Below are 12,234 nucleotides of genomic sequence, written 5' to 3'. Positions count from 1 at the left end.
AATTGTAATTGGGTGTGAACTGGGTAGAAAGTGGCAAACAACCATCACTTGGCAACAACAGGATCACCTATGATGCAATATCTGGAAACCCGAATCACCTAGGCGTGCAGAGATTATTGGGAATATGTACTTCTTTGAGAGGATATCCGTTATGCGAAAACCGACTAAGGCTGTCAATTAACACATATATACTAGGACTCTTGCAGGTTAGAGGACTGAACCGTTGTCAATCCCTTTCAGACGTCTCTTGCACACGTGAGAATCTATGGGGGCTTTTAGACGGCTGCCTTGTCCAAATTTGACTCGAAGCTTCCGTCCTTGAATGGGACATTGGCACTGCCGAAGTCAGTGTTTGTCAAAGCTGTACGAGCCGCAGCGGTCAAGCTCTCCCAGGCAACCAGCGGCTGCTGGCCACCTTTTTCGTTGGTAAAGATCATTTGGTGATTGGTAGGCCAGATGGCAGTATATCCCACTAAAGGACTGTTTCCGGAGAACGTACCAGATGTTCTCTTGTCATATCCTCCGTGTTGAGAAACTGCCATGCCAACAACTGTAGCACTTGTGCTTTCACCAGACAACCATATCACGGCGTTTTCCCAGTCGTGGCGATGCCCTAGTCCGGGAGAGGGTGAATCCTTTGGCATATACCAAGAATACATAATACCGTAGCGGCCATTGGAAGTCCCGCCTCGTACGTAGACCTGGCCCGTACTGCTACTGCAACCTCCATTAGATGAGCCACTTGTGGCTAGGCCTCCTCTAACAACCAGGTCAGCTCCAGTTCGAGGATATATAAACTTAACATACCCAGTGTTTCCGTTGCTATCAACGGCAGGGAAGGGCACGCATCCGTTGAAGACCTTGAGGTAAGGCTTGTACTTCAGATAGAGTGACCCAGCTGTATTGGATGGAACAGTTTGTGGAAACCCAACGACAGCATCGTGGTTAATAACAGAACGGCGCTCGATGGGTGATGCGAGGATGCCTGAAACCAGGGCAAAGCCCGACAGAAGTTGAGTAACGAGCACCATCTTGCTTCCGGCTGCTGTCAGAAGTCAGTATTCAGCGGCAGGCTTAAGAGAGTAGGCCTAGGTACTGAAGGTGGGCAATGTATCAAGTATGTGGCGGTAGCTCTGGCCTGTTGATCCAAGACTCAGAGGTCAATCTTTCAGCTGGAGAACTGCCAGCTTATAAGTCGGCCGTTCTTGGACCTCCGCCTGAGATACTACGTTGAACTGCAGGGTCTATAATAGCACGAGGCTGTATGAGAACATGGAATTGGCGGGTTATATAGAAATCCCCGGCCGTAGCGTGGACGTTGTCCGTTGGGCTGCCTTATCGGGAATCATGGCCGAAGGCATAGCCTTGGAGAGAAGCAATGTGGGGGTTTGCTCTGATCATGAGGCAAATGGGCTATGGTGTTAGTTGTGAGTTGTTCCAGTTGGGTGCTAGAGTAACTCAAGAACCGTTTAGAAGATAAGTGAGTTGACTATCCTCTGCTGCAAGTTGAAACGATTGCCCTGACACAGCATGTGAAGTCGGAAGGTTCACGGAAGGTTACTAATATGGCGTATGTCTCTAAGGTGGTTGGTGTTATCGATCAGAAACCCGTGGTTTAGTAGAGGATCTGATTGGGGATAGATCAACTTGACGTGGTTGTCAGGTGGGTGTTTGCCCCCGGCTGTTCTCCTCTTAAGGACATGGGTCTTTATATTATTCAGTGGTCGACTGCCGATAACAGAGGAACAAGCCGACGACTGCACTTAAGCACCCCGACATTTCCAATATGCAGCTTTTTGCATTAGGATCCAAACTCCCGCTCGCTATTACAGGCATTTGTTTGTCCCAGGAAACTCGAAGACAGTGAATCAATACAATATAAGGCTGCATAGGCACTTGGTGTATGGACCTGAGTCGACAGCCATTAAATCAACTGTCAATGAAGAGCAAAAGCAGAACTCGCCCCTTACTGATGGCGACGGCTCTATATATACTGTCGCTGTACAAGTGTGTCGAGCTCTGTATTGCATATAGATGAGGATTCTGCATATATTGGTCTAGGGTAGCTCAGTATATCTATGAGATCGGGCCCCGCAAACAGGCCACGTGATTGTCAATCATCAGGACAAACACCAAGATGAGGGCAGACAAGCCAGTTAGGCAGGATAGGCAGCGACCTGGGTGAATGACTGCATTTCACATATAAATTCTGACCCGGATTCCATAGAACTACTTAGGCTTTTCAACTTATCTGTTCATGACCTTCAACTTTGACCTTGTTGACCGTATCCACGTGTGACTGACCGACCCGCTCTAGCTCACAATATCAAACTTGAGTACACATTTTCCCTTCCGCATATCACACATGTAATGAAGCTTCGATTACAATACGGAAAGTCCTCGCTAGGAAGAGCATCTTGCTTCGCTGGAGTTTCAGCTGTATTGAAATTATGTGTCTTGGCGTGATAAAGTTATTGCGAACACGTTAGTATCACACTTGATAGAGACCATTATGCTTTAAATAGGTACTATCCTCGATTTAATGTGTTTAAATAAGACGAGCAGTTTCTGAGTAAACATCCGTAGCTCGTCTGATTTGATTAGCATTTTAGGGTATGCAGCTATGAATATTTCAGATGCTTCTAGTAGCACTGAATCTAGGATACGTCGATACCAAAGTCACGCCCCTTTGTGAACCATAAGCCACTCATGCAGGATGAGGTTAACCGTGGTACTCCGTACATATCAGAGTTTTGGGTCCAACTAATGCAGGGTTGATGCAAGGATGTTACAAAGCATTCTCACCACGGATCTGAGTTCCGTCGGTTGTCTCAGAATTGGAGGCTTAAATTCCAGCATGGCAGGGTAGTTTTAGTTGTTTAGCCTGGGTCATTAGATTTCCCTCGAAGAGTGTGAACTATGGTGTCTTTGTACCACCGGAAGTATGATCCCGTATATGTCCGGTTAATGGTTGCTGACGGTTGATTGACTTTTGAGGCTATCATGTAAGACAGGACATTCCTTTGATCAAAGTCGGTGGCTTGGATATCACACGATGCAGTAGCATTCTGGCTGTTTGGGAAGGTAGTGGAACCCGACTAAAGCAAGGGTATCGAATCTGCACGATGATTCATGCTGATGATAGACCAAGAGCCAGAGTTGGGAATGCAAATGCGAACCCTGCATATAGATGGAGATGATACGTAAGGTACCAGATGGTTAGACGGGTTGGACGCGGGCCGTCGATGAGAGTGGGTTATACTGGCACGAGCCAACTCGATAACCGGACACATTTCGCATTTCGCCGGATCTGGGCATTTATCGTATTAGAATCTGCACGGACTCACAGAAGCTTTCAGGTTGCTGGGGATGTCGTCTCATTAATGTTACCTTGGTGGTGTGTAAGACGGTCCATGCAGTGTGAGCGAAATGGGCAAAAAGGGCTCCAGGTCTCCAGGTGAGCGGTACGTTAATGTTAGTTAATGGCTAATTCTGCCCCATTTCTTTTCTTCGCGTCTAGAATCTCGAGTTGCATCTAATCCCCAAACTCATGGGCTGTCGATCCACAACCTCATTAACTTGCAGCATACCGCAGACACTAGCGGAGACGGGATGGAATTGAGATTGGGCATGATCTCAGAGCTGAAAAAGCAATTATTCTTCACATCTGTTAGACAAGTACATTGAGATCCATACATGTAGTAAGAGATATGTTGGTACTGTTACAGACCTTGACTAGAGCTGGCGCATTTTGTCCCCTCCCGAGACCTGGAACGGTATCATACTAGCCCAACTTTCTTGACTCTTTTAGCACATAACGATCCATCTCAACGTTGGTTTCATCACTTGTGCCATAGCACTTTACCCTTTCAATCTAACAATAGCAGCTTTCCTTTATTGTGCTCTTCTCTTCTGGCAATTCTTTGACGTTCCTTTTGCCCTTCCGGTCTTGCCTATTCCATTCGCAGCCTACGCTCGAACCAACATCTATCCATATTCATCCCGCGAAAAGGCTGAGGCCACCCCTCGATCTAGAACCCTTGCCAGAACCCGCCGCAAGCTATTTCGCGTTTGCTCAGGGGGTTTGAATTTGATTTGAGCGACCTGCCAACCAAACTGAACAGCTCACTCAGCAACAACACTCGCTTTGGGTCAACTCGGCGCATTCGAACAAATATCGACTAACAACGAGTAAAACGCTCGCTACCTTGTGCCTGTGCCTGTGCCTGTGCCTGTGCCTGCGCCTGTTTAACGCCATATCATATCCTGTCGTTCTCGGAACTGCGCTGCAGGGACCAATTCCAAGGTCCATGAGCCTGCGATTGGTCGACGGGGCACACGTTTAACGACAGCTCCAGGCACTGCGCTCCGATATCTGGATTCTTGATGAGTTCAGTAGTGCAACAAAGACCAACCGCCCTACTCATCAACTCCTGACCCGACCTTCTCTCGAACCGTTAAAGCTTATACCCACCTCTCGCCGTTGCCGACCCCCAGCTGCGAAACTCCAACTACGCCAGCTCTGGCGGCTGTGAACTCTTCGATAAAGCTGCACCAGTCCCCTACGGTATTCAATGCCCTGGCAGCCTCTTCCCCGCATCGCGTTCGCCGTCGCGACCTATCCTTTCCCAGCTTCGAGTCCCGCCGACCTCCCCCTCGAGATTGGCGATGAGCTCTATATTATCGAAGAGACACCAGACGGCAACTGGCTGCGCGGCTATCTCGTAGCGCCTCCCAGTCTGCTGGCTGGTCTGACTTCTGTCAAGGGCCAGACACTTGAGGCACGTGTCTTCAGCGGAATTTTCCCACGAAGCTGTGTTGAGGTTCGCGAGATGCTAGGAGAGCCCGAAGAGGGCGACGAAAACGACGATGCAGCAAGTGATGGCCCAGTTTTGGATGTTGATATGCCTCGCGCGAGTGATAGTGCCAAGAGTGGTGTAACGAACGTTTCAGCGCGCAAGAGCCGTAAAGATGGGAATAGGTCAACAATTTCAAGCAAAGGTAGAACGCCGTTCAAGGAGCTTCCCAATGGCACTCTGGGAAGTCTATCAATACCCGTGCATAGAGATCCCAACGCTCCACGCCCTGCCGCACCCGTACCAATGCTCAAGATTGGAGACGAAACACCAACTTCGCTTTCGGAACCCTTAATAGATGAGATCGCCTCGTGTCTCCGAGAATGGCATTCCACCAATCTCCACGAACTCCTGCTCTCCCGACAATATAGCCGACTAGATCAACTCTCTCAGCTTATCACAGGCCTCAACTTACATCGGCAACAGTTTCTGTATAACGTTCTTACTGCACACGAATACGATCTTTTACGTGAAAGGACCGTCTGGGACTTGGTTAGGGTGAATAAATTATGTGGAGGTGAAGTTATTGTACGAGATCCTGAAGCCCGGGGAAAGGTCCTGACAGCCGACGATTGTATTATCAAAGTCACCAAGTTGCAGTCTGTGATGAGTCTGTTGGATGAACCCCCACAGTCCCTTGTGGAATTGAATGCTCTACACCATCTCATGGTTGATATTAAGGGCTTCGCCGGTGCCTCGATTGAAGAGACCTCACTGTCTTTTTACCTCGTCAGCAAACCTCAACATGGTCAACCCACCACTCTTTCGGAAGGCTTTACAGTAAAAATCCCTGCTGGGGGCACAATCGTCAACCTGGCCAAGCATGCACAGACGAAGACTCTTTTCACAGATTTATCCTCGCAAGACGTGGGCGATGTTCCTTCAGCAGAAACAGAGCTCTTCCTGGTTGTCAAAGTGTTGGCATCTCAGCAGATTATACCCTCACAGCCTCTCTCGCGCTCAGGTACCGGTCCAGCGGCTCCATACTCGAGAGACCACATGAAACCGACATCTTCAGGCGGAATGAAGGCAACAAGACGGAGCCTTATGTGGGGTGGTAAGAGCTCAAGATCTGGCATTTCAAGAGGTTCACCTGTGGTGCGGATGGATGCCGTTGCCGAGCAAAATGATGAACGACTTTCAACAAGCGGCGCCGAAAGCCGAGAAGGCACTGGACCTCCAAGTACAGCAGGCTCAAAAACCGGCAGCCCCCCAGATGGAGTGCAGATCGCGGATCGCACAATCGGTCTTGGCGTTCTCCGATTAAATCCAGTCATGAAGCAAGATGACGAGGTTGAACATCTTATTAATATCTGGTCGACATCTTCGAAGCATGCAGGCGAAAAGGACGCAAGTGATGATTGGGATCCGCTAGTCAAGGAATTATTGGACAGCCCTTCTGGACACTACGAAAAGTCCCGAAGGGGTGAGCGATTGCAGCTTCAGCTCAAGAGTTTTAGTCACTCCGACGCTGACATCCTCATAAAATCCACTCCCACGATGCTCTCAGGCGTGGCGAAGACAAGCAAGATGGGATTCTCCGGGGCCCCCACAAGACCTCGCTCTGACATCTACTTCACCTTAATTGACGCTGCCCTGGGAAAACAGAACCTTCTATCTCGATTTGGTGGTAGCGCAACGGCCATGCCCTCTAGTCTTCATGGAAACAACCTCCAGATAACCCTCGAGGTTAGAAAGACCTCCGGAGAGCGGATTGAGAACTGCATCTTTGCCTCCTCCAATACCGAAGCCTTGAGCACATTCAAATCGATAGCTACGGATCGAGGAGAACCCTGGAATCAGACACTGCGTCTTGCTCTGGCCCCTAACGAAGTCCCACAAGCTCATGTGGTCATGTTTGTATCTGATATGCCCAACCCCCCATTTGCCATTGGCCACATGCCGTTATGGGACCAGGGAGCATTCATAAGGGATGGTTTACACGGTCTGCTCCTTTATAAGATAGATGAGCATACCTCTACCGCACAACCGGGGCCGACTGGAAAGGGCGGGTATCTGTCGCTATCGTGGACCCCGCAAGGCAAAGATGACCATCCTGCGGAAGTCACTGGCCCCCTGGCTGTGCTCCGTATCGATACCTATCTCTGCAGCACAAGATTCTCACAGGACAGAGTGATCTTGGGGCTCTTGAAGTGGCGAGATCTTCAGCGAGAGGAGGTTCCAGGTGTGCTTAGGCAACTCATTTTTGTGCCTGAAATCGAAGTGGTCAAGCTGCTCAGCGATGTACTTGATGGTCTATTTGGAATCCTCGTGGAGTACTCCGGAAGTCATGAATTTGAGGATCTTGTTTTCACCGCCTTGGTCAGAGTATTAGGCATTGTACATGACCGAAGATTCAACCTAGGCCCACTGGTTGATCAGTATGCTGAGAACCAGTTCAATTACCCCTTTGCGACTCCCTGTCTCATGCGATCTTTTACACGACTCCTTCAAAATCCAACAGAGCCCGAGACCGCCCGAAAGCTGCGTGCTACTTTCAAGGTTGTCAGGCACATCCTTAAATTTATTACACATGCTAGAACCCAGCAGAAAGAGAAAGAAGCTGGCATTGGTATCACATCCAACACCACCGGTTTTACACGCGAGCTCCGCGCCATCTTTAAGGCTCTTGACGCGATGATGCGTAACTCTGCCCCTGCACTTGTTGGAACACAGACGCTCGCCGTCCAACATTTCCACACATGGCTACCAGAACTTGCTGGGTTGCTGACCACAGAGGAAATATTGCATATTGCCATTGACTTTATGGACTCGTGCATGGATGTCAAGGGCAAACTTGTTCTGTATAAGCTTGTCCTGATTATCAATTATGGCAAACTGGACTTATTTGCCCACCCGGACCAAAAATTGGCCCTTAGCACCAACACTGTTCGATGGATCACTCCTCACTGGGGTCATTCTGAAGAGGTGAGCGACCAATGGAGAGACCAGATTCGTCTATGCTGTTCTATATTGGCGAGTCAGATCGACTATCTCGGCTCAGAAATCCCGGACCACATTCCGAAAATAATCGATTCTTACCTGGCGATTCTTGCTGCTCCCCGCAAGCCGAAAGACCGCCTTTCTCTTCTTTTCCCGTCGTCCTACCCTTTCCCTACTAAACCTGTTAATGAAGACCTTCAGTTCGATGAAGCCTTGGTCGAGCTTTCTGCTATTTTGTCCGCAATATCTAATTCACCCTCAGGCATGCAACTGGAGCTTGCCGAGGACGACTTGACTACTCTATTAGAGAATCTTCTTAGGGTACACATGAGCATACTGAAGGGGGAAGCATATCCCTTAGGCTGGTTGAGTGTACACATTCATCATCACAAATCGACTATGCGAATACTTGAGTATCTCGCTGGTACAATGCTAGAAGCTTTCCTTCCCGACCCAGAGGAAGCAGAGAGCTTTAATACTGAGCTATGGAAGCTCTTCTTTACCACACTCCTTAAACTCGTGGGCAGTACGTCTCTCGCGTTAGAGACATTCCCGGAGCAGAAGCGAAGAGCAGTGTGGAAGATTGCGGGGGATGTTCGAGAGCATGGTGCTGAGCTCCTTCGCCGCACTTGGGAGGCGATCGGTTGGGAAACTACCTCCGATGAACGAAGCCGATACAATCTCTCAAAGATGGGAGGGTACCAAGTTCAATATGTCCCGGCACTTGTTGGTCCTATTGTCGAATTGTGCCTCAGCGTGCATGAAGGTCTTCGAAGAATGGCAGTCGAAGTGCTACAGACGATGATTGTCAGCGAATGGACACTGAGCGAGGATCTATCCATCATTCAGACAGAGACGATCGATCGATTGGATCTGTTCTTCAAGGAGAAGCCTTTGACTGAGAGCATCCTCCAGAAACTGTTCATATCCGAGCTACTTGAACGTTTTGAGCCTCTAGCAGAAATTCCCGACGAACCGTTGTATACAGCTCTACGTGAGTTTGTTGGAACTATAGATGAGTTTCTCGACCTCCTAGTTGCAGTACACAGTAGTGAAGATCCTGGTGAAGCAACACATCTCATTAATCGTTTGCGGCTCATGGAATTCCTTCGGGATATGCAAAAGGAGGAGATCTTTGTTCGCTATGTGCACCAGCTTGCAGACCTGCAAGCCGAATCGCGGAACCATACAGAAGCTGGTTTGGCCCTACGGCTGCATGCTGATCTGTATGAGTGGGATCCGGTTAGCCAGACGCCTGCTCTGTCTGACCCGGAATTTCCGGCACAGTCTCAGTTTGAGCGAAAAGAGAGACTCTACTTCGACATGATCAAATACTTCGAAGAGGGAGAGTCATGGAGCCATGCTTTGGCAGCATATAAAGAACTACAAACGCAGTACGAGACCAACATCTTCGATTTCTCCAAGCTGGCGAGGACTGAACGAGCAATCGCAACGATATATGAGACTATCTCCAAAAGTGACAAACTTGTTCCTAAATATTTCAAGGTTGTCTACAAGGGGCTTGGATTCCATGCTAACCTCAGAGACAAGGAGTATATATATGAGGGATCTCCAAGCGAACGCGCTTCCGCTTTTACAGACCGCATGCAAGAGCAGTATCCAGCTGCTCAAATTGTCACTGGGGGCGATGTTGAAGATGTTGAAGGCCAGTTCCTGGTTATCTCAGCTGTCACTCCTCATCGCGACCTCAGCCATCAAGTTTTTCAGCGCGCGCGGGTACCACAAGTAATTCGGGATTTTCTTTTATCATCTCATCCTCAGACATTTTCTATCTCCACACGACGCAATACAAATGGCCCCGTCAAGGAGCACTCTGCGGAGAAACTGGTTTTCACAACTGCTGATGCTTTCCCTACAATACTTCGTCGCAGCGAAGTTGTTGACACGCAAGAAGTCAGGCTGGGCGCCCATGAGACAGCCTTGGAGCGGGTTGTCCGCAAAACCCAAGAAATGACTGCCCTTGAGCATCGAGTAGCTGATGGTAATGGGGATCATGCTCAACTTCTTCTCGATGCAGTCAGCGTTTCTGTCAACCCAACTTCTGAAAGTAGTGTAGCCTGTTACCGCAAACTGCTGCCAGAACCCAAGGAAGTTAACGATGATGCTGAAGATGATGAAGACCAGGAAGCGTCAGAGGTAGAGCTAACACCCCAAGACAGCGCTATCAAGATGGCACTTGTGGACCATGCTATCATGATCAAGAGGTGCCTTGCCATGTTCGCCCGAAGTCCCAATGAGATTCTCAACAGTAGACATGAGGAGCTTCATAAGTGTAAGTTAGCCTTTAACCACAGGCTGGTCCAGTCAACTAATTCCTTATAGTCTTTGAGAGTACATTTGCGTCGGAAATCGCACACTTCACGCCTCCTCAGCCCCAACGCGAAACGGTTACGACACCTTCTCCTACTTGGAGACGATCGTCTCGTTCTTCTGAAGCTAGCCCCAAACATAAGAATATTGGGGTTTCGGTGAACGGCGTCACCACAGAGGAAGCGTCAGTCATTAGGCCCGTCTCAAAACGAGGCACACGACTCAGTTTCCTTGGTGGCAGCAAGAAGAAGGAACCCGAATTGCCAACTGAGCCTGAGGAGCCTGCTGTTGATATTGAAACAGCGAGCAACCTGAGCCGTTCTTTGAGTCAAAGTCAGAGCAAAGAACACAACCGTCGGCATAGTTTTTTCCGGACTCAATCCCATGACGAGAAGCATCCTGAGTCTCCAGGAGGTTTTAGCAGCCGAGGGAGTTTCGACCAACAATTCGGTGGCGGCAACGAAAAGGCTGTCGAGAACAAGATCCCTAGCAAGAAGGGCAGTGTCCGCAAGAGATTCAGCATGCTCAAGCTTGGCCGCAAGGGCAGTAAAGGCAATGGCATGATGGGAAGTCTGGACGAGGAGTAGGACTACTTCCGGGCTTATTTCGGCCGCTACAACGTAGGGTTCGACGATAAGGCATCCCACCACTGAGGGACAAGACTCTCTCAACACCGATATGAGACGGTGGAAACATGAACGGACTGACCTATAGAGGTTCCCTTTATACCCTTCCTTTGTATTTCTGATTCTTTTATGAATGTTCTACCCGAAAAGGGAGTTAGAGGGAAAGAAGATGTGTATTCACAACTAGAGCACCCATGGTTGGATTACCTTGGGGACGGAGACGACTTGTGAACCAGGGAGAAAGAATGGATATACAATGTGCTGATACCTCACTGCCCTTCTGACTACAAGGAGAGACGGGCTCTTTTCTTTTTTATATTTTATTATCTTCTGGTGTTTCCCTTACTGATGTTGCCAGCTTCGCCACAAAAAGACCTCTTCGCATTCATTTGTTTCTTTACTTTTTCGCAGACTATTTCCGTCATGTAAGCTTGGTGTTATGGATACCTAGGATATTATTTATGCCTAGTTATGGCAGGCCATAGGGGACTGCGTGCGTTTGCATGTTTGCGGCACACTTGTACAATTTATGTCTAGAGCCTGTGTGGCCTCAAGACTCGATAATTCATTCTACTGCGTCTTGTGTAAATAGCCTGGCCCCCTGACTTGGGCTTATGTACAGAAGATTTATCTTGTAGACTGCTACCTTTATGACAAGAACTCGTTCGAGGCACAACAATCAATGTAGTAGAGATTTATTTGGCAAATACCAAGTTAGGACACATATCAGTTGCTCACATCAATCCTGTTATGGAGCACAGTTTGTCTGCAAACAGGCGACATTAAGTTTCCCGGTCTGTAGCTGTCACCTTCCTTGGTTTCCGGGATCTATCTCGCTCCTTGCCATGCAGTAAACAGTCATGGGTTAGTCGCATGGTGTATTGCCATTCCTAAACCCTCAAGCATAACCTCTCATTCGAAGAAAGATAGTTAACCTTCTTCCGGGGATTTTAACGCAAACAAATGCGGAGTAAGCGTTCGATGCATATTTTCTTGGTAAGCATGTCGCTGCTCCTCCGAAGCCAAGCTACCAGGATCTGTTGCTTTCGAATAACGATAGGACTCTTGAGGGCATCTCCTTGTCCGACGTGTCTCATATACAAAGCTGGTACTACGGTACATACACTGTGCAGGTTGTGATACAAGTATTCTTCAGAAAGTGGAGGGTCAAGTTTCCATAGGTTGAATCCCTTCCTATTCTGAGTACGACAGTGCAGTTGAGCCTCATGAGTGAATCAAGGAGCCTGGGCATTGAACGTAGTTCTCCGCTAGCACTGGTAGGAAGGAAGTAATGTCTAGATAGAAGTGGGTGGTAGAGATTTGCAATTTTCGTACAATCTAATGACGGGATACACAACAACGTCGCTGAGGTCCTGGTAGCAACTGTGAAGATTATTTCCTGGGAGAAAATCCTGAGGATGTCGGAAAGCTGTAGGGCCATCTCCTTAGCTTTTCTTTGGCGGACTGGTTCAAACTGG

The 12,234-nt window shown here is 48.6% G+C and overlaps 2 protein-coding genes across 3 annotated transcripts; one reads left to right on the top strand and one right to left on the bottom strand.

The window, feature by feature from the left end:
- Positions 1-71: 71 nt before the first annotated feature.
- On the bottom strand, positions 72-1,642 carry FVEG_04647 (hypothetical protein). 2 transcript variants are annotated; one of them, XM_018892467.1, is made up of 4 exons: positions 1,097-1,642; positions 808-1,045; positions 500-759; positions 118-336 (listed from the first exon to the last, which is right to left on the bottom strand). In XM_018892467.1, the coding sequence occupies exons 2-4, from the start codon at positions 1,029-1,031 to the stop codon at positions 227-229; spliced, it is 594 nt and encodes a 197-aa protein (XP_018749174.1). In that variant the 5' UTR covers positions 1,032-1,045; positions 1,097-1,642; the 3' UTR covers positions 118-226. The 2 variants fall into 2 exon arrangements, with proteins under 2 accessions (XP_018749173.1, XP_018749174.1); XM_018892466.1 differs by having other exon boundaries at positions 72-759.
- Positions 1,643-3,855: 2,213 nt separating this feature from the next.
- Positions 3,856-11,477, top strand: FVEG_04646 (hypothetical protein). Its single transcript, XM_018892465.1, has 2 exons — positions 3,856-10,092; positions 10,143-11,477. Exons 1-2 carry the CDS (start codon positions 4,575-4,577, stop codon positions 10,715-10,717), a joined length of 6,093 nt encoding a protein of 2,030 aa, XP_018749172.1. The 5' UTR covers positions 3,856-4,574; the 3' UTR covers positions 10,718-11,477.
- The last annotated feature ends 757 nt before the right edge of the window (positions 11,478-12,234 follow it).

The sequence above is a fragment of the Fusarium verticillioides genome, chromosome 4, assembly GCF_000149555.1.
Source record: "Fusarium verticillioides 7600 chromosome 4, whole genome shotgun sequence".
NCBI lineage: Eukaryota > Fungi > Ascomycota > Sordariomycetes > Hypocreales > Nectriaceae > Fusarium > Fusarium verticillioides.
This window is presented reverse-complemented; position numbering and strand designations above follow the sequence as displayed.